This window comes from Salvelinus alpinus, chromosome 6, assembly GCF_045679555.1.
Source record: "Salvelinus alpinus chromosome 6, SLU_Salpinus.1, whole genome shotgun sequence".
Lineage (NCBI taxonomy): Eukaryota > Metazoa > Chordata > Actinopteri > Salmoniformes > Salmonidae > Salvelinus > Salvelinus alpinus.
In genome coordinates, this window is record NC_092091.1 from 44,632,623 (window position 1) to 44,651,347 (window position 18,725).

Below are 18,725 nucleotides of genomic sequence, written 5' to 3' on the forward strand. Positions count from 1 at the left end.
GGTAATGACACAGCCTGGGATTGGTCTAAAGTTGGCATTCATAGAAACGTAACTTGGCATGAGAATGTTTTTCCTCCATGCAAACTTTAGACCATGCATACGCAGAATTTCTAGTGGTTGAAGTATTGTTTTGCAAGCAGGCAAGTACATATTTTATGCAAATAGGGGATATGATGACACTCTTATTCATCAAACACAATAACAAGATGCAGCCATTTGCAATTAGTGAGAAGAATGAAAATCTATGTGTTTTATTTTGGAATAATTAGACATAGGAATCTATTCCTTTTCTGCCCACACCTCTAGAGAAATGTGATCAAATTTTCCATTGCTCTCTCTTTTAGAAACTTCCATGAAGTTATAATGCTTGTTCACACTGCATTTTTATGACAGATCTGATTTACAAGGGGAAACGTGCGTATGTATTATTTTCAGAAATGGCACAATAATTTAGAATATATGTAGTGTTATAAATGGGGCCCAGGTCACAAAATACAAACTTTTGAGGGAAAACTGGCGCACAAAAGTTTTGTGGTATATTCTATACACAACGTTTATAAATGAGGGACCATATCTACCTGCTCTTTTAATTATGCTACCTGACCGGGCTTTTTTTTATCTCCTTCACTTCGATCTGATGATTTGATAAACTCGTCTATCAGTGGGCTGAAACTTAACTAGTGGCTGCTGCCTGTTGCTGACATTGTGTAAATCTTTCTTCCACACAAATGATGTTCACAAATAAACTACACAGACACTGAAAATGTGCACCCATTACGTCGCAGATTACCCCTGGCAATGGAACGGTTAGATAACGGTCCTGCTGGGAAGAAATTAGGATAGCAGCACTGCTGCCATACCATCCGCAATATCATCATTATTTCCCCTCTAAATGCAATTCATGTGAGATTTATATATTTTTTCAAGAGGTGCGCAGTTCAGGTAAAACAAGTGTTAAATAATGTATCATCATTCTGACGGAGCTCCATGAAATACTATCCTAGCCTTGCTGCTACACTGACCGCCCGTCTCGATTTGAACCCTCTACTCATTGCGCACGTGAGTAGACTACAACGGTAACGGTAAACAATAATAATTAGGGTTTCTATTATGAGCAGTAAACCTGGTCATGTAGCATATTGTCTACTGCAGTAGTGTGCGTTCTCTACTAGAATAATTTGCAGGCGCCGGGGGTGTGGTCTCTGACATCAGCACGCGCTGTTCTACTCCCTAGGTCTGGCTCGAGGTCTGGACCAGGCAAGCGTCATTATATCGGACCATATGGACGTCTGCTTTTATATTCTGTATTTTAATAAACAAGTCGCACAAATTGGATAACGAATAGAAGGCAAGAGCATCGAAAGAGAGGCAAGTTTGTTCTGCATTTTCGCAGAGTAGGCTACCACTCGAGTTTCAGCATGCTGCTCTGAAGTTCCTATTCGCCAAGTCACGTTTTGTAAGTGATATGTTTCCATGCCTTCATTTTATATTGTTATATGAAATGTAATGTACAATATTGGACAGATACTATGGAATCCATATATTGAAATAATGTTCGATTTTTCTTATCTGTAGGCCTACATTCTGTATTAGTTTTACTATAAATCATCCTTATATTGCTTCCTACAATAGTGATTCAAATAATGACATAATGATAATATTACTATATGTTTGATCATTATATCAACATATTTAATGTCATTCTAATGATCATGTAACTTTGATGACGTTTCCAGGTAGGGCTGGCTGGGAGAGAGAGGGCTGGCTGAGAGTATGCTGGACTGGATGCCTCGGCCTGTCAGCTCTGCAGTGGATTAATATTATTCAGGTACAGGAGGGAGCCAGATTCGCGTGTTGTGTGTTCATCGTGCTGACACTATTAGACAGAGGGGTGGAGCTTTAGAGGTGGACCTAACCAAGGACGACTGTCTGGTTTCTTCTCAGTGTATGGTGCAGTTTCTCACCCTGATGCTGAAGGGATCCTTCCAATGTTGACTCTTTGATCCTCTCATCAACCCAAGGGCTTCTAAATTACTAGACTACAGAGGGGAGTGCTAAAGGATTAGGCCTCGCTGAGGCATTCGATTTAAGTTTGCAAAGTAAAAACAGTCCACGTGAGTGAGTGGCACAGGAGATCTCAGTTGGAGCCTACCTGAGGACCTATCTATGAGCCTGTGACTGTGGCCATGACAGCCTCTGACAGCAGCTTCCAGTACCGTGCGCTCTTCGAGTACAAACGGGAACGTGGTGATGACATCAGCCTCCAGCCGGGGGACGTCCTGACGGTCCTGAAAGCCTCCCTAAAGGACTACCAGGAAGGGGACGAGCGCAGCCCCAGGGGATGGCTGCACGGCACCAACGAGCGGACCAAGGAGAAGGGCGACTTTCCTGGGACGTTTGTGGAGTATGCAGGGGTGGTGAGGCAGGGGCTGCCTGTGGCCAAGCCCTGGCCCAGGCCCGTACCCCCAACCCCTGGAGGAACACAGAGCAGCGTCGGGCCCGGGCCCCAGCCTCCAGGGGCCACTGCAGCAGGAGGTGAGTGTTGGGACTGGGGCTAAGGCTTGCGAAGACCACTCCATTCAGAAACATGGAGACTGGTAAATGTTTGAGCTATCTGTTATGAACTGTTAAATGCAATTTAATGGTGCTTTGCTTTACTGTTGGTCTGGTCATCTATTCCGCTAGGTTTTTTTCTGATGCTGGACTAGATGTGTACAGTAACACTGACTGAATGGCAGCCTGTCTGTTGGGTCATTCCATTTGATTTCAATCACTTTTTGACCACACCCCTTTTGATTTGAACAAAACTTTCCATACAGATTTTCCCACAGTAGAAGTGGTCAGAAAGCATCTTTTTGTTGTTGGAGGTGCTCAAAGTTGACCTATTTTGCATACCCAATCATAACATGAGACATCCATGTCTTCATCACTGGAAAATATCAAAGGTTGAGTTTGACATCATGAAAAAGCTTACAAACAGGGTTGTCAAACTATTTAATAATTTCTTGATTATTATAATTTTACTTACCTCTAACGTTAATTATAAAAAAATGTGTAGACTCCAGCGTTTTTTTTGTGTGTGCATATGTTGTTGGTTAAACCCTCATTAACTAATCTGAAGTGTATGTGTTGTGCCCACCATCAATTGAGACACAGCAGGGTCGTTCCATATGATTTCAATCACTTTCTGACTGAACCCCTTTTGATTTGAACAAAATCTTCCATACATGTTTGCCCATGGTAGAAGAGGTCAAACAGTGACTTTTTGGACCTGAATACCAAAACATTCAGGAGATAGAGGTGCATAAAGTTGACCCATTTTGCAAGAAGTCATTTCCATGTAAAAGAACCCATGAGCACCAAAATATGAAGTTTATAGGAGTACTGTATATCAAATTTTGTGTCAAATGAAAGCTAACATTAGCTTTCATTTGAAGCTTTTTACATTAAATGTATGCCAAACAAAAACCATTGGTTTTAAAGTTTAACAAATCATACAACTCTATGCATAAGGACTGCTTTTAACAATTTTCACAGGACATTTTTACAAAAACTGCAGATACAAACTTTGGTAACGGAATTACTGTAAAATCTCTCAGGTTTTTATGCAACCACATGTTGTCTGCAGAAATAATGGGGTGTTAGCTATGAGATGGAACTTGAGTTTGAAAAAAATCTATTTTGGTTATTGAACTACAGTAAGTGAAGTAGATTTACACCAGGTAACAGAATTACAGTGATGGAATTACGTCATGGGTCCCTGATCTGTCCTACAAAAAAATGCATAATTGTGGATATGAATGTCATTCTCCTCATGTTTGGACATCACAACGCAGCATAGCACAGTAGAGTACAATGCAGTACAATACTACACAGCGGAATAGAGTTCAGTAGAGTACACTAAAATATACTGTACTATACTTGTCTTTACTGTACTGTACTGTACTACTGTATTGTACTGTACTCTACTGTGCTCTACTCACTGTATATTACTGTACTGTACTGTATTGTACTGTACTCTACTCACTGTACTGTACTGTAGTATACTGTGCTATCCAAACGTGTGAAACATATGTCTATGATAGGTTCAGATTTGGTCCAATCTGGTCCGTCTGTGGATGTTAACATCAAGGCCAGAGGGGACTGACCAACTTTCAACAACTTTCCAATGTCCATCGACGTCCAGTGTCAGTCGGTCGGTGCTAAGTAGGTGAGGCTGCTGATTACAGTAAATTAAAAGAGAGAGGGGGCTCATGGGTAGGTGTCAATAAGAGCTGGTAGAGGTGACTTAAACTGGAGAGTGAGAGTGGGAGAGAGAGGAAGAGGGGTTGCTGAACATAACAGTATGCCAGTGGAAGTACCTTAGCAGGTGACCCAACTGGGGTTTTTGACCATTATGATTTTCCATTGTAGCCAATTCAGTTGCAGTAATTCCATTACAGATTTGTTGTTTGGTACGAGTTGTAATCACTTAATAATTAATGAACAAAATTTTTATCTGAAAAATCACTACAACTAATTGGTAGGTCTACCATTACTTGTTACTTCTGTGAACTGTCATAATCCTCCCTCATGAGGGAGAGAAATTAGAAAATATATTAAAGATACAGTATGTGGGGTTTTGCTAACGGAATTCAAGGCACAAGGCAATATTTCTTAAACTTATAGAAGGTAAACAATTTCACCAAAACTAAATATACAGTAAGTGTTGAGATTAACTGGCATGGGTCTTTACATCAACTTTGTGTTTTGCTTTATTTCTGATACCGTTTAAGACTTTCTCTGGTAGATGTTTTCTAAGACCCCTTTTCCATCTGTTTATCCAGAAATCAAAATCTTTACTTTTGCCTAATTTTTAAGGAAAATGGTTGAAAAATGTATCTGACGTAATTTCCCTAGAATATAGACTCTTAGCTTTCATTTGACATCTAAATTGATATGTTTCTATGTATGAACTTCACATGTTGGTGCTTATGTTTTCTTTTCAATGGAAATGTCCTCACAGAGCTGGAAAAGGGAGTTCAAAATCAAATCAAATTTTATTGGTCACATACACATGGTTAGCAGATGTTATGCGAGTGTAGAAAAATGCTTGTGAGACCTACTAGCAAAAGTCTTACAGTATTAGAAATACATTACATTTAAAAAAAAATGTAACCTTTATTTAACTAGGCAAGTCAGTTAAGAACAGATTCTTATTTACAATGACAGCCTACCCAGGCCAAACCCGGACGACACTGGGACAATTGTGCGCCGCCCTATGGGACTCCCAATTACGTCCGGATGTGATGCAGCCTGGATAATGTAATATACTCTACTGTAGTATACTCTACTGTACTGAATTTAGCTAGAAGATTTTAATGGGCTAATGTGATGCTCCATTAGCTGTTACAGGATAGGTAATGTTTGGTGTAGCACAGAGAATTTTCTACCAAATACAGTTGAAGTTGGAAGTTTACATACACCTTAGCCAAATACGTTTAAACTCAGTTTTTCACAATTCCTGACATTTAATCCAAGTAAAAATTCCCTGTTTTAGGTCAGTTAGGATCACCACTTTATTTAAGAATGTGAAATGTCAGAATAATAGTAGAGAGATTGATTTATTTCAGCTTTTATTTCTTTCATCACATTCCCAGTGGGTCAGAAGTTTCCATACAGTATTTGGTAGCGTTGCCTTTAAATTGTTTAACTTGGGTCAAATGTTTAGGGTAGCTTTCCACAAGCTTCCCACAATAAGTTGGGTGAATGTTGGCCCATTCCTCCTGACAGAGCTGGTGTAACTGAGTCAGGTTTGTAGCCCTCCTTGCGCGCACACACTTTTTCAGTTCTGCCCACAAAGTTTGTATAGGATGAGGTCAGGGCTTTGTGATGGTCACTCCAATACCTTGACTTTGTTGTCCTTAAGCCATTTTGCCAAAACTTTGGGAGTATGCTTGGGGTCATTGTCCATTTGGAAGACCCATTTGCGACCAAGCTTTAACTTCCTGACTGATTTCTTGAGATGTTGCTTCAATATATCCACATAATTTTCCTTCCTCATGATGCAGCAAAGCACCCCCACAACTGCCCCGTTCTTCATGGTTGGGATGGTGTTCTTCGGCTTGCAAGCATCCTCCTTTTTCCTCCAAACATAATGATGGTCATTATGGCCTAACAGTTCTATTTTTGTTTCATCAGACCAGAGGACATTTCTCCAAAAAGTGCGATCTTTGTCCCCATGTGCAGTTGCAAAACGTAGTCTGGCTTTTTTTAATGGCGGTTTTGGAGCAGTGGCTTCTTCCTTGCTGAGCGGCCTTTCAAGTTATGTCGATATAGGATTCGTTTTACTGTGGATAAAGATACTTTTGTACCTGTTTCTCCAGCATCTTCACAAGGCCCTTTGCTGTTGTTCTTGTATTGATTTGCACTTTACCAAAGTACATTCATCTCTAGGAGACAGAACACGGCTCCTTCCTGAGCGGCATGACGGCTGCGTGGTCCCATGGTGTTTATACTTGCGTACTATTGTTTGTGCAGATGAACGTGGTACTTTCAGGTGTTTGGAAATTGCTCCCAAGGATGAACCAGACTTGTGGAGGTCTACAATTTTTTTCTGAGGATTTGGCTGATTTATTTTGATTTTCCCATGATGTCAAGCAAAGAGGCACTGAGTTTGAAGTTAGGCCTTGAAATACATCCACTTGTACACCTCCAATTGACTCAAATGATGTCAATTAGCCTATCAGAAGCTTCTAAAGCCATGACAACATTTTCTGGAATTTTCCAAGCTGTTTAAAGTCACAGTCAACTTAGTGTATGTAAACTTCTGACCCACTGGAATTGTGATGCAGTGAGTTATAAGTTAAATAATCTGTCTCTAAACAATTGTTGGAAAAATTACTTGTGTCATGCACAAAGTAGATGTCCTAACTGACTTGCCAAAACTATAGTTTGTTTACAAAAAAATTGTGGAGTGGTTGAAAAATGAGTTTTAATGACTCCAACCTAAGTTTATGTAAACGTCCGACTTCAACTGTATGTATGGAAAGTTAAGTTCAAATCAAAAGGGGAGCTTTGAAAATGTGATTGAAATCAATTGGAACGACCCTGTTATAATATGAGTCAACATGGACCAATGTGCGAATTGGGCCTTCTGTCTGCCGCATGTGTTACAGCTTTACTGCAGAGAAAGATAAAAGAGAGTATTTGTGCACTTCCACCAGACCAGAGTCCTGAGAAGTGAACATGTTGTGACACAGCCTTTGGGTGTTCCAAGTTGTTCCAATGTGCTACAGAGGCACAGCCTGCCTCAAAGATGCTAAACTGCATTAGCGTAATTGTGTCGCAATGTTTCTCTCACTGAAGTAGTCCCTAACCAAACACAGGTGTTGGTTCTTCTGAAATGAATATACAGTGGCATTTGTGTTTGCGAAGATGATGTGTATGTGTTTTTGAGAAAGATTAGGTATACATGTGTGTGCGTGTTTGTGTGTGCGCTTGTCTGAGTGTGAATGTGTGTGAGTATACGTGTCATGACTCGCAGGCAGCTGGATTTTTTTGGGATGTTTTATTCAGCATCCAGTTGAGCAAACGCAACACTCCTCATAAAGAGGACAAGCTCTGGTCTAACTGTATCCTGACTCCGTGTGAGCAAGCAAACACAACGCTTATCTTCTATTTGGCAGGCTTTGATTAAGGTTTTTACAGTGCTGGGGAGCTCTGTTTTAGCTCTGTGTGTTTGGCCTGTTAGGATTGCTGTAGTGTAGTGTGGTGTGGGCTAGTGCAGTGTAGTGTAATCTCCCGAGGGCAGATTCTGCGTGTAGACCGAAGAATCTGCCGGGACTGAATGGGATGCGTGAGATATCGAGCTGCAGTAGTTTTGGTCTTTGGGCTTTTGTCGCTGGTTATTTTATCTGATCAGGCAGTCTCATGGTTCAAACACTACCTGTCAGATAGAACTCAGTGTGCCCAGTTTGATGGCAATTCATCTGATATGTTAACTGTCCAGAAGGGGGTGCCACAGGGCTCTGTTCTTGGACCACTGCTGTTTACTATCTATATTAATAATGTTGGTAGAAATGTGTCGAATGCTAGTTAACATTTTTATGCGGATGACACAGTTATTTATTGAAGGCCTGTGAAGAACTCCAGTCTGCTTTTACTGTTGTCCAGACTCAGCTCTGTCAGCTGAAGTTGCTTTTAAATGCTGAAAAGACAAATGGTTGATGGTTTTCCTGAAATCGAAGATAAAACCTCAGACTCTTCCACGTATAGTCACTATGCAGAACAAGCAAATAGAAAGAGTAGAAACTTACAAGTACTTGGGTTTCTTGCTAGATGAGTGTCTCACCTTTAAACCCCACATCGAAGGTCTTATGATAAAGCTTAGGCTCAAATTTTCGTAATAAGTCATGTTTTTCTTTTGAAGCAAGAAAGAGGCATGTTTCTGCTACATTTGTGCCTGTAATTGATTATGGTGATATCTTGTACATGTATGCCCCTGTGGCGCATTACGAATGCTGGACACTGTGTACTATGGAGCACAAAGGTTTGCTAGAGGAACACGGAGGGCTTAGTTTGCAGAGGGAGTCGTAGTGCCCAAACAACACTTCTATCACTGTTTAAGTTTCCATTAACTTGTCCAGTGATTTTTGTTGACATTTAGAAAGTGTTCATAGAAAATAGATGCGACAATTGCCTGCTACGGTGTGTTTCCATTGAACTGATAAAAACAGCTGGATGTAATGACATCACACCAAAACCTGTCATATAAAAATGATGTTTCTATTATCCATATAGGCAAATTGCACATTCATAAATTAGCAATAGCCTGTATACCCTCCAAACTATCTGTTTCTTGTCTCAGGTGGCCCGCAAAAGCCAGCATGGATAGAATGCAAGAATTTACTAATATTTTCTAATAATTATCATGAGCTAACATATTGCCACGGTACGTTCTATGGTGAAACTTGCACTCCTGTAGATCTGAAGTAACTGAATGGTGAAACTTGCACCCAGCCAACTAGAAAAGCAAGGCGAAGCAATTCAGGCATGACAAATAGATTTTGCAAGCAGTAGGCATTTATAATTAAATGTTGAGCGGAGCTTTATAGTTACTCGATGACATAACGTGCCCCGCATACTTTCAAAATGATTAATCAATCATGATTTATAAAAACATTTATTTTGTCGAATAAACCCGGGTCAGTGAAGCCTGCGTAGTGTTGACAAGCAGGCATAAGAAGGCTCACAAATCTGATGTGTACGGTACAGTACAGTACTTGGTGTTCCAAAACACTCTCCCTTCCTCCGATGTGCTTGGGAGGGAGAGAAGTGGAATAAGAATGGATTAAGTTCTAGAGTCCCGGTGGTGAGGCACATTCTTTGATGGAATTATGGGGCGCTCAAAGAATTACAGATAACAAGATTAGCGGTCTCTGAATTATTAATTTTCACGAGCCGAGTTCCTTCACTCATTCTCCCTGTTTCCTTCTTGAACATACAAAACCAGCCAAGTCCCACACCTCCAGTCACAGTCAATTAAAATCAGGTCAATATCACAACGATAACAACAGTGTGTTTTGTGAAACTGAAACTGGTATGCTGAGATAGATAGGACTTTGCTAATCGCTATCTTACCAGCGCATGCTCGAGCTTGACAACTAGCCATCCCATTTGGGTGTTGTACAGTACCAGTCAAAAGTTTGGATACACCTACTCATTCCAGGGTTTTTCTTTATTTATACTATTTTCTACATTGTAGAATAATAGTGAAGACATCAACACTACGAAATAACACATGGAATCATGTAGAAACCAAAAAAAAGTTAAACAAATCAAAGTAGGTGTTATATTTGAGATTCTTCAAAGTAGCGTACCCTTTGCCTTGATGACAGCTTTGCACACTCTTGGCATTCTCTCAACCAGCTTCAGGAGGTAGTCACCTGGAATGCATTTCAATTAACCTTGTTAAAAGTTAATTTGTGGAATTTCTTTCCTTCTTAATGCATTTGAGCCAATTAGTTGTGTTGTGACAAGGTAGGGGTGGTATACAGAAGATAGCCCTATTTGGTAAAAGACCAAGTCCATATTATGGCAAGAACAGCTCAAATAAGCAAAGAGAAACGACAGTCCATCAATACTTTAAGACATGAAGGTCAGTCAATCCGAAAAATGTAAAGAACTTTGAAGGTTTCTTCAAGTGCAGTCGCAAAAACCATCAAGCACTATGATGAAACTGGCTCTCATGATGAACGCCACAGGAAAGGAAGAAACAGAGTTACCTCTGCTGCAGATGATAAGTTCATTAGCATTATCAGCCTCAGAAATTGCAGCCCAAATAAATGCTTCACAAAGTTCAAGTAACAGACACATCTCAACATCAACTGTTCAGAGGAGACTGCGTGAATCAGGCCTTCATAGTCGAATTGCTGCAAAGAAACCACTACCAAACCACTGCTTGACTTGCACGAGCAATGGAAATTAGACCATTGGAAATCGGTCCTATGGTCTGATGTGTCCAAATTTGAGATTTTTGGTTCCAACCGCCGTGTCAGAGTAGGTGAACGGATGATCTCTGCATGTGTGGTTCCCACCGTGAAGCATGGAGGTGTGATGGTGCTTTACTGTTAGTGATTTATTTAGAATTCAAGGCAAACTTAACCAGCATGGCTACCACAGAATTCTTTATTTATTTATTTTTTACCCCTTTTTCTCCCCCATTTCGTGGTATCCAACTGATAGTTACAGTCTTGTCTCTTGTCTCGTACGGACACGGGAGAGGCGAAGGTCGAGAGTCGTGCGTCCTACGAAACACTACTCAACCAAGCCGCACTGCTTCTTGACACAATTTCCACTTAACCCGGAAGCCAGTCACACCAATGTGTCGGGAAAACATTGTACAGCTAGCAACCGTGTCAGCGTGCACTGTGCCCGGCTTGCCACAGGAGTCGCTAGTGTGCGATGGGAGAAGGACATCCCTGCCGGCCAAACCCTCCCCTAACTCGGATGACGCTGGGCCATTTGTGCGCCGCCCCATGAGTCTCCCGGTTGCGGCCGGCTGTGACAGAGCCTGGATTCGAACCCAGAATCTCTATTGGCACAGCTTGCACTGCATTGCAGTGTGTGTGGGTGTGTCTTGTTCTCTATACTGCGCCACTCGGGACTCTCCTGCTACCACAGCATTCTGCAGTGATAAAACATCCCGTGGTTTGCGCTTAGTGGGACTATCATTTGTTTTTCAACAGGACAAATACCCAGGCCGTGTAAGGGCTATTTGACCAAGGAGGAGAGTGATGGAGTGCTGCATCAGATGACCTGGCTTCCACAATCACCCGACCTCAACCCAATTGAGATGGTTTGGAATGAGTTGGACCCCAAAGTGAAGGAAAAGCAGCCAACAAGTGCTCAGCATATGTGGGAACTCCTTCAATACTGTTGGAAAAGCATTCCTCATGAAGCTGGTTGAGAGAATGCCAAGAGTGTGCAAAGCTGTCATCAAGGCAAAGGCTGGCTACTTCGAAGAATCTCAAATATAAAATCTATTTTGATTTGTTTAACACATTTTTGGTTAATATATGATTCCATATGTGTTATTTCATATATTTGATGTCTTCACTATTATTCTACAACGTAGAAAATAGCAAAAATAAAGAAAAAACCTTGAATGAGTAGGTGTGTCTAAACTTTTGACTGGTACTGTAAGTTAGTGAGTTCGCTAGCAAGATAAATACAACCACTGCACTGCAATTATGACAGTGGTTGATGAATCCCTGTTGGCTGTATGATAATTACTTGCAGGTGTAGATGAGAGGAGGAGGAGGAGAGGAGCCAGGCAGACTAATCAGGGTTCATTGTGAAGGTAATGGGGTAAGCATATACCACACACTGCCTGCTGGAGATAAGCACACTCAGACACAGAGAGATCTGCATATAAAGGGATGTTTCATCTTAAGATGTTTCAGGGAGCTATTAGACAGGAACCAGACTGGCCCAGGAACCAGTAACTTCCACCTGCTAACCTGAGAATCTTTATGAAGTGTGTTATTAATGTTCTTTGACTTTGTGTGTGTGTGTGTGTGTGTGTGGGTGTGTCTTGTTCTCTATATAAGTTTAACCTTCAGATATTTTTGAGTTGACCTGGAATGAGGTCTGGCCACACAGGCAGAACACCCTATCACCCTCTGGTGCACCTAAACATTCCCCTGACACACACACACACACACACCACACACAAAACAGACCTCACTGTCTAAAGCAGCGGTTCCCAACATTTTCCGTTCCGAGGACCACCAAATCACCGTCAAAAGCTCTTGAATTTTTAGCATAAAATATCTTGGTGGACAAATTTAGAGTCTGTTTTATCAGTAAATGTAACAGTTGAAATGCCTATTATTATAAACAATATTAGGACCACCATTTCCCGGAGTCGCAAAATTTCTTTAACATAAAATATCTTGCCGGGCACATTTAGTCAATTTTAGCAGTAAATGCAACAAATTCTTCTTCTTCTCTTATAATTATTATAAACAATTTGCGTTGTTAATAGTAATGTAAAATAGCTTATTATACCATTAATATTTCCACTTGTAAAAAATATATTACAAATATAACACTAATATACTGTATCTTAATTACATACAGTGGGGAGAACAAGTATTTGATACACTGACGAATTTGCAGGTTTTCCTACTTACAAAGCATGTAGAGGTCTGTAATTTTTATCATAGGTACACTTCAACTGTGAGAGACGGAATCTAAAACAAAAATCCTGAAAATCACATTGTATGATTTTTAAGTAATTAATTAGCATTTTATTGCATGACATAAGTATTTGATACATCAGAAAAGCAGAACTTAATATTTAGTACAGAAACTTTTGTTTGCAATTACAGAGATCATACATTTCCTGTAGTTCTTGACCAGGTTTGCACGCACTGCAGCAGGGATTTGGCCCACTCCTCCATACAGACCTTCTCCAGATCCTTCACGTTTCGGGGCTGTCGCTGGGCAATACGGACTTTCAGCTCCCTCCAAAAATGTTCTATTGGGTTCAGGTCTGGAGACTGGCTAGGCCACTCCAGGACCTTGAGATGCTTCTTACGGAGCCACTCCTTAGTTACCATGGTTGTGTGTTTCAGGTCGTTGTCATGCTGGAAGACCCAGCCACGACCCATCTTCAATGCTCTTACTGAGGGAAGGAGGTTGTTGGCCAAGATCTCACGATACATGGCCCCATCCATCCTCCCCTCAATACGGTGCAGTCGTCCTGTCCCCTTTGCAGAAAAGCATCCCCAAAGAATGATGTTTCCACCTCCGTGCTTCACGGTTGGGATGGTGTTCTTGGGGTTGTACTCATCCTTCTTCTTCCTCCAAACACGGCGAGTGGAGTTTAGACCAAAAAGCTCTATTTTTGTCTCATCAGACCACATGACCTTCTCCCATTCCTCCTCTGGATCATCCAGATGGTCATTGGCAAACTTCAGACGGGCCTGGACATGCGCTGGCTTGAGCAGGGGGACCTTATGTGCGCTGCAGGATTTTAATCCATGACGGCGTAGTGTGTTACTAATGGTTTTCTTTGAGACTGTGGTCCCAGCTCTCTTCAGGTCATTGACCAGGTCCTGCCATGTAGTTCTGGGCTGATCCCTCACCTTCCTCATGATCATTGATGCCCCACGAGGTGAGATCTTGCATGGAGCCCCAGACCGAGGGTGATTGACCGTCATCTTGAACTTCTTCCATTTTATAATAATTGCGCCAACAGTTGTTGCCTTCTCACCAAGCTGCTTGCCTATTGTCCTGTAGCACATCCCAGCCTTGTGCAGGTCTACAATTTTATCCCTGATGTCCTTACACAGCTCTCTGGTCTTGGCCATTGTGGAGAGGTTGGAGTCTGTTTGATTGAGTGTTTGGACAGGTGTCTTTTATACAGGTAACAAGTTCAAACAGGTGCAGTTAATACAGGTAATGAGTGGAGAACAGGAGGGCGTCTTAAAGAAAAACTAACAGGTCTGTGAGAGCCGGAATTCTTACTGGTTGGTAGGTGATCAAATACTTATGTCATGCAATAAAATGCTAATTAATTACTTAAAAATCATACAATGTGATATTCAGGATTTTTGTTTTAGATTCCGTCTCTCACAGTTTAAGTGTACCTATGATAAAAATTACAGACCTCTACATGCTTTGTAAGTAGGAAAACCTGCAAAATCGGCAGTGTATCAAATACTTGTTCTCCCCACTGTAAGTATTCCCCCTTAGTCAATACATGTTACCTTTGGCAGGGATTACAGCTGGGAGTCTTTCTGGGTAAGTCTCTAAGAGCTTTGCACACCTGGGTTGTACAATATTTGCACATTATTTTTTATTTAATTTTTTTATTCTCAAGCTCTGTCAAGTTGGTTGTTGATCATTGCTAGCCATCCATTTTCAAAACTTTCCATAGATTTTCAAGACGATTTTAAGTCCAAATTTTAACTAGGCCACTCAAGAACATTCAGTGTCATCTTGGTAAGCAACTCCAGTGTATATTTGTATTGTATATTGTTTTAGGTTATTGACCTGCTGAAACGTGAATTTGTCTCCTTGTCTGTTGGAAAGCAGACTGAACAAGGTTTTCCTCTAGGATTTTGCCTGTGCTAAGCTCTATTCCGTTTATTTTTATCCCAAAAGACTCGCTAGTCTTTGCCAATGACAAGCATACCCATAACATGATGCAGCCACCACCATGGATTTGTCCCACAACATAACGCTTTGTATTCAGGACATATAGTTCATTTCTTTGCCACATTTTTTGCAGTTTTACTTTAGTGCCTTGTTGCAAACAGGATGCATGTTTTGGAATATTTTTATTCTGTACAGGCTTCCTTATTTTCATTCTGTCAATTAGGTTAGTATTGTGGAGTATTACAATGTTGTTGATCCATCCTCAGTTTTCTCCTGTCACAGCCATCAAACTATAATTATTTTAAAGTCACCATTGGCCTCATGGTAAAATCCCTGAGCGGTTTGCTTCCTATCCGGCAACTGATAAATGTAAATGTAAATGTAAATGATTTAGGAAGGACGCCTGTATCTTTGTAGTGATTGGGTGTATTGATACACCATCCAAAGGGTAATTAATAACTTCACCATGCACAAAGGTATATTAAATGTCTGATTTGTTATTTTTACCCATCTATCAATAGGTGCCCTTCTTTGTGAGGCATTGGAAAACCTCCCTGGTATTTGTGGTTGAATCTGCGTTTGAAATTCACTGCTCGACTGAGGGACCTTACAGATAATTGTATGTGTGGGGTACAGAGATGAGGTATTCATAAAAAAATCAGTCCATACAACCTATTGTGTGACTTGTTAAGCACATGTTTATTCCTGAACTAATTTAAGCTTGCCATAACGAAGGGGTTGAATGCTCATTGACACATTTTTTATAAATTTTTAAACATTTCTAAAAACATAATTCCACTTTGACATCATGGGGTATTGTGTGTAGGCCAGTGCCAAAAATCTCAATGTAATCCATTTTAAAATCAGGCTATAACATAACAAAATGTGAAAAAAAGCCAAGGGGTGTGAATACTTTCTGAAGGCACTCTACTTACTGTTTAAAATGTCAGCCTCCTTAGTCCCTTCTCCTTCTCCTGCCTGTCTTCCTCAACAGCTGCCTCTGTTTCTCTCCACTTCTCTCTAAATGTCTTTCTATATAACGGTCCGTGTCTATCTCCCCCCTCTCCATGTGATCAATAGCAGCAGCAGGCTGATGGGTTTAGTCACCGGGATCGATGCTGCAGCACTGGCAAAATGAGCAGTCAGTTGCTGGATCGAATCCCTGAGCTGACAAGGCAAAAATCGGTCGTTCTGCCCCTGAACAAGGCAGTTAACCCACTGTTCCTTGGTAGGCTGTCATTGTAAATGAGAATTTGTTCTTAACTGACTTGCCTAGTTAAATAAAGGTTACATTTAAGAAGAAAAAAACTTGGCCTAATGTATATATTTTTTTAATGTCAAGATGAAGAGGCCAAGAGGAGTTTTCCCATAACTTTTTAGGCCCATTATACTCATCTCTCTTTCCCCCAGGTAGACAATGTTTTTTTCATTTAACACCGGGGCTTTCTCGCTCCTTCTCTTTTTATCTCTTATTTCTTGTTTATGAGGGATTCAGTGGTATATGAAGAGTTCACTCCTGCACTAGGCCTATATTCTGATTTGTGAAGAGTTTTCACAGCTTTATACGGTCTGTGTTCTCCTTTTCTATGGATCTTATTCATCTCTTGTTGGATGGGGTGTGTTGCTCATTTTTGAAAATATGTGTACTCAATGTGGAGGGGTGGAGGGGTGTGTGTGTGTCTTGAGACTCTGGCAGAACACTCGTCTGGCTCACACACCCTGCTCTGCTTCACCAATTGTTTTTAGTTTTAGTTTCTTGTCCCCATCTTTGGAGAACAAAAAAAATATTTGTTTTCACAGCTTTTTCTTTTTCGTTACATGTACATTCTACACACTTTACATGGCACTTTTTTTTACACAGTAGTTGCATAGCAAGAAAATGTAAGTTCGCCAGTGTTGTTGTTGTCGAGGGAAGCAAAGTGGGTCTGTCTGACACATTTCATCGTTCTACGTTCAAAGCACGAACCTGGGATCAGCACCAATTAGCATCTCTTAACAAACTACTGCACATAGTGTGGCTCAGTATTAAAAGGATATATAACATCACCATTACTATTGTCAGTGTCATCATGATGTGATAAGGTATTTAACTTTAAAATATGACATACTAGACTACTCTACATACAAATGAAAAGTATTTCAGAGAAATGAATGGAGAATGGATTCCCAATAATGTCTGAAATGTTGTGACTCTCATATTGTAAAAAAAGATATAGGTATGTACTTGTTATGATGACCATTGCAATATCACCATATTTACACAATCATCTTTGGAGCCATAAAAAAAAAACACTGGGCAGATCCACAGGCTTTCCAAATAACAACGACAATAGCAAAGGCAATATGGTAATGTACCTAATCTCTGTAGTATTAGAGGTTTATTTGTGTAGCTTTAGATTTTTCACTTCGGATTTGAAAGTCCATTACCCGGGTCAGGGGTTGTGTGTGTTAAAGTGATGAATAGGGCTGCAGTCCGATTGGGAGATCAGGTAATACAAATCTACATGGCTTTTCCAAACAATGTGCCAAACAGGCATGAATAAAACAAAAGGATAACTAGGCCTACAGCCCAGGCAGAGAGAGATCCTCCTCAGAGACTAGCTAGGAATGAAGACTATTATTACAGTGTTCCAGTGTTCTATTCCTGTTTGGTTACATCTACTGGGTTCATGTATAGATCATTATCAATAAAACGTGAAAATATTGGACATTTGTAATTCTGACTATGCTCTTCAAGAGGTGATGATATTACAACCAAATAGTTATAACATTTATTGAAGGATCCCTTGAGAACGGCACGCAGTTGTCAATGGTTTTAACGGAGCTGGGGTCTCCTTGCCCCCCCAGCAGGCAAATTGTACGCCCTCCATCTTATTGTGACGTTTTATTGATAACGACCTATACTACTAGGTGGTATTGCGGTTCTAAATCGGAATGAATGTTGCACACTAATGGAACTTAGCATCAGTGAGAGCTGAGTGTGAGAACCCTGGTAGCTGTCTATTCTCAATGGCCCATTATGATGTGTATATGCAGTTATATAGGAGAGAGAGACACGTTTAGCTACAGTGGCTGAGCGGTGATGGTGAGAGGGAGAGAAATACACTTCAGAGCTAGGGAGGCAGACAGGCAGGTGGGAGTATAACCAAGCACTGCCAGTAAAGTCATTTTAATGGATGACTGATTGGCCTTGGTATTGCTTAGCTGGATCCAACATCCATGCAGGTGAATTTTCTTGTCAACAATAAAAACAGATGTCCTTGCAAAATGGCTGTTTTGTTTTCCCTCCCAAAAGAAAACTAGCTGTGAACCTGTTTCCAGCCGCCACGTAACCTGTGTGTTATTTCACAATTCAGTTGAAATTGGAATGCAGGTAGTGAGCAGCAGCCTCTTTCTGTGTAGCATCTATCTTGATCTCGTGACAGCTCTGTTTTAATGGAGATGTTTGGCACTCAATTACACTCTGGAACGATTCTGAAACACATGCCTCCCCAGCAGGGTTGGCATCCTTACCCTTACCTCCCATGTGTAACAAAGATGGCCGCCTATTATTTTGTGTGTATGAATAGACACATGTTACCATCTAAACCTGGGCCCCAGCACCATGCCAGAAGCAGATGAAACACTCCTCCTTTGTGTGCCGTTTTGGGACATTTCTGCTGCTATTGTGGCTTTCCAGCCACCTCTCCATTTTCCACGAAGATTATAAACACAAGGGAGAGACTTGGAATGTAAATCTGGACGCTCTCGGATCTGTGTGCGCAGTGGCTTGGGATGAGGTTTTATGTTTAAAAATACATTTTAAAAAATCCCCCATCCAGCCGAAACCTGCTTTCTCTCAGTATCCTCTTCTTCTTGCTATTTATGAGCCCCTATAAAATGACACGCGTTTATGCCCTCATTTATATGTCCTACACTCGTCTGTGCATTTTACATGTCCTGTGAAGACTCCTCGATATATATATATGTTCTCTTCTCACAGCTGTTTGATTAGTTTAATTCATGCAATTTGAGGAACACGTAAAGATAATTTAACAGATTATTTGTCTCAAAACTGTCGTTTTCGGGGAAGATAA

At 40.8% G+C, this 18,725-nt stretch overlaps 1 protein-coding gene across 1 annotated transcript in view; it reads left to right on the plus strand.

Moving 5' to 3' along the window:
• Positions 1-862: 862 nt before the first annotated feature.
• LOC139578744 (phosphatidylinositol 3-kinase regulatory subunit gamma) overlaps positions 863-18,725 on the plus strand; it is a 306,191-nt gene continuing 288,328 nt past the window's right edge. Inside the window, exons 1-2 of the mRNA XM_071406720.1 lie at positions 863-1,456; positions 1,737-2,535. Coding sequence (XP_071262821.1) covers positions 2,187-2,535 — 349 coding nt within the window. The 5' untranslated portion in view covers positions 863-1,456; positions 1,737-2,186. The remainder of the gene's footprint in view (positions 1,457-1,736; positions 2,536-18,725) is intronic.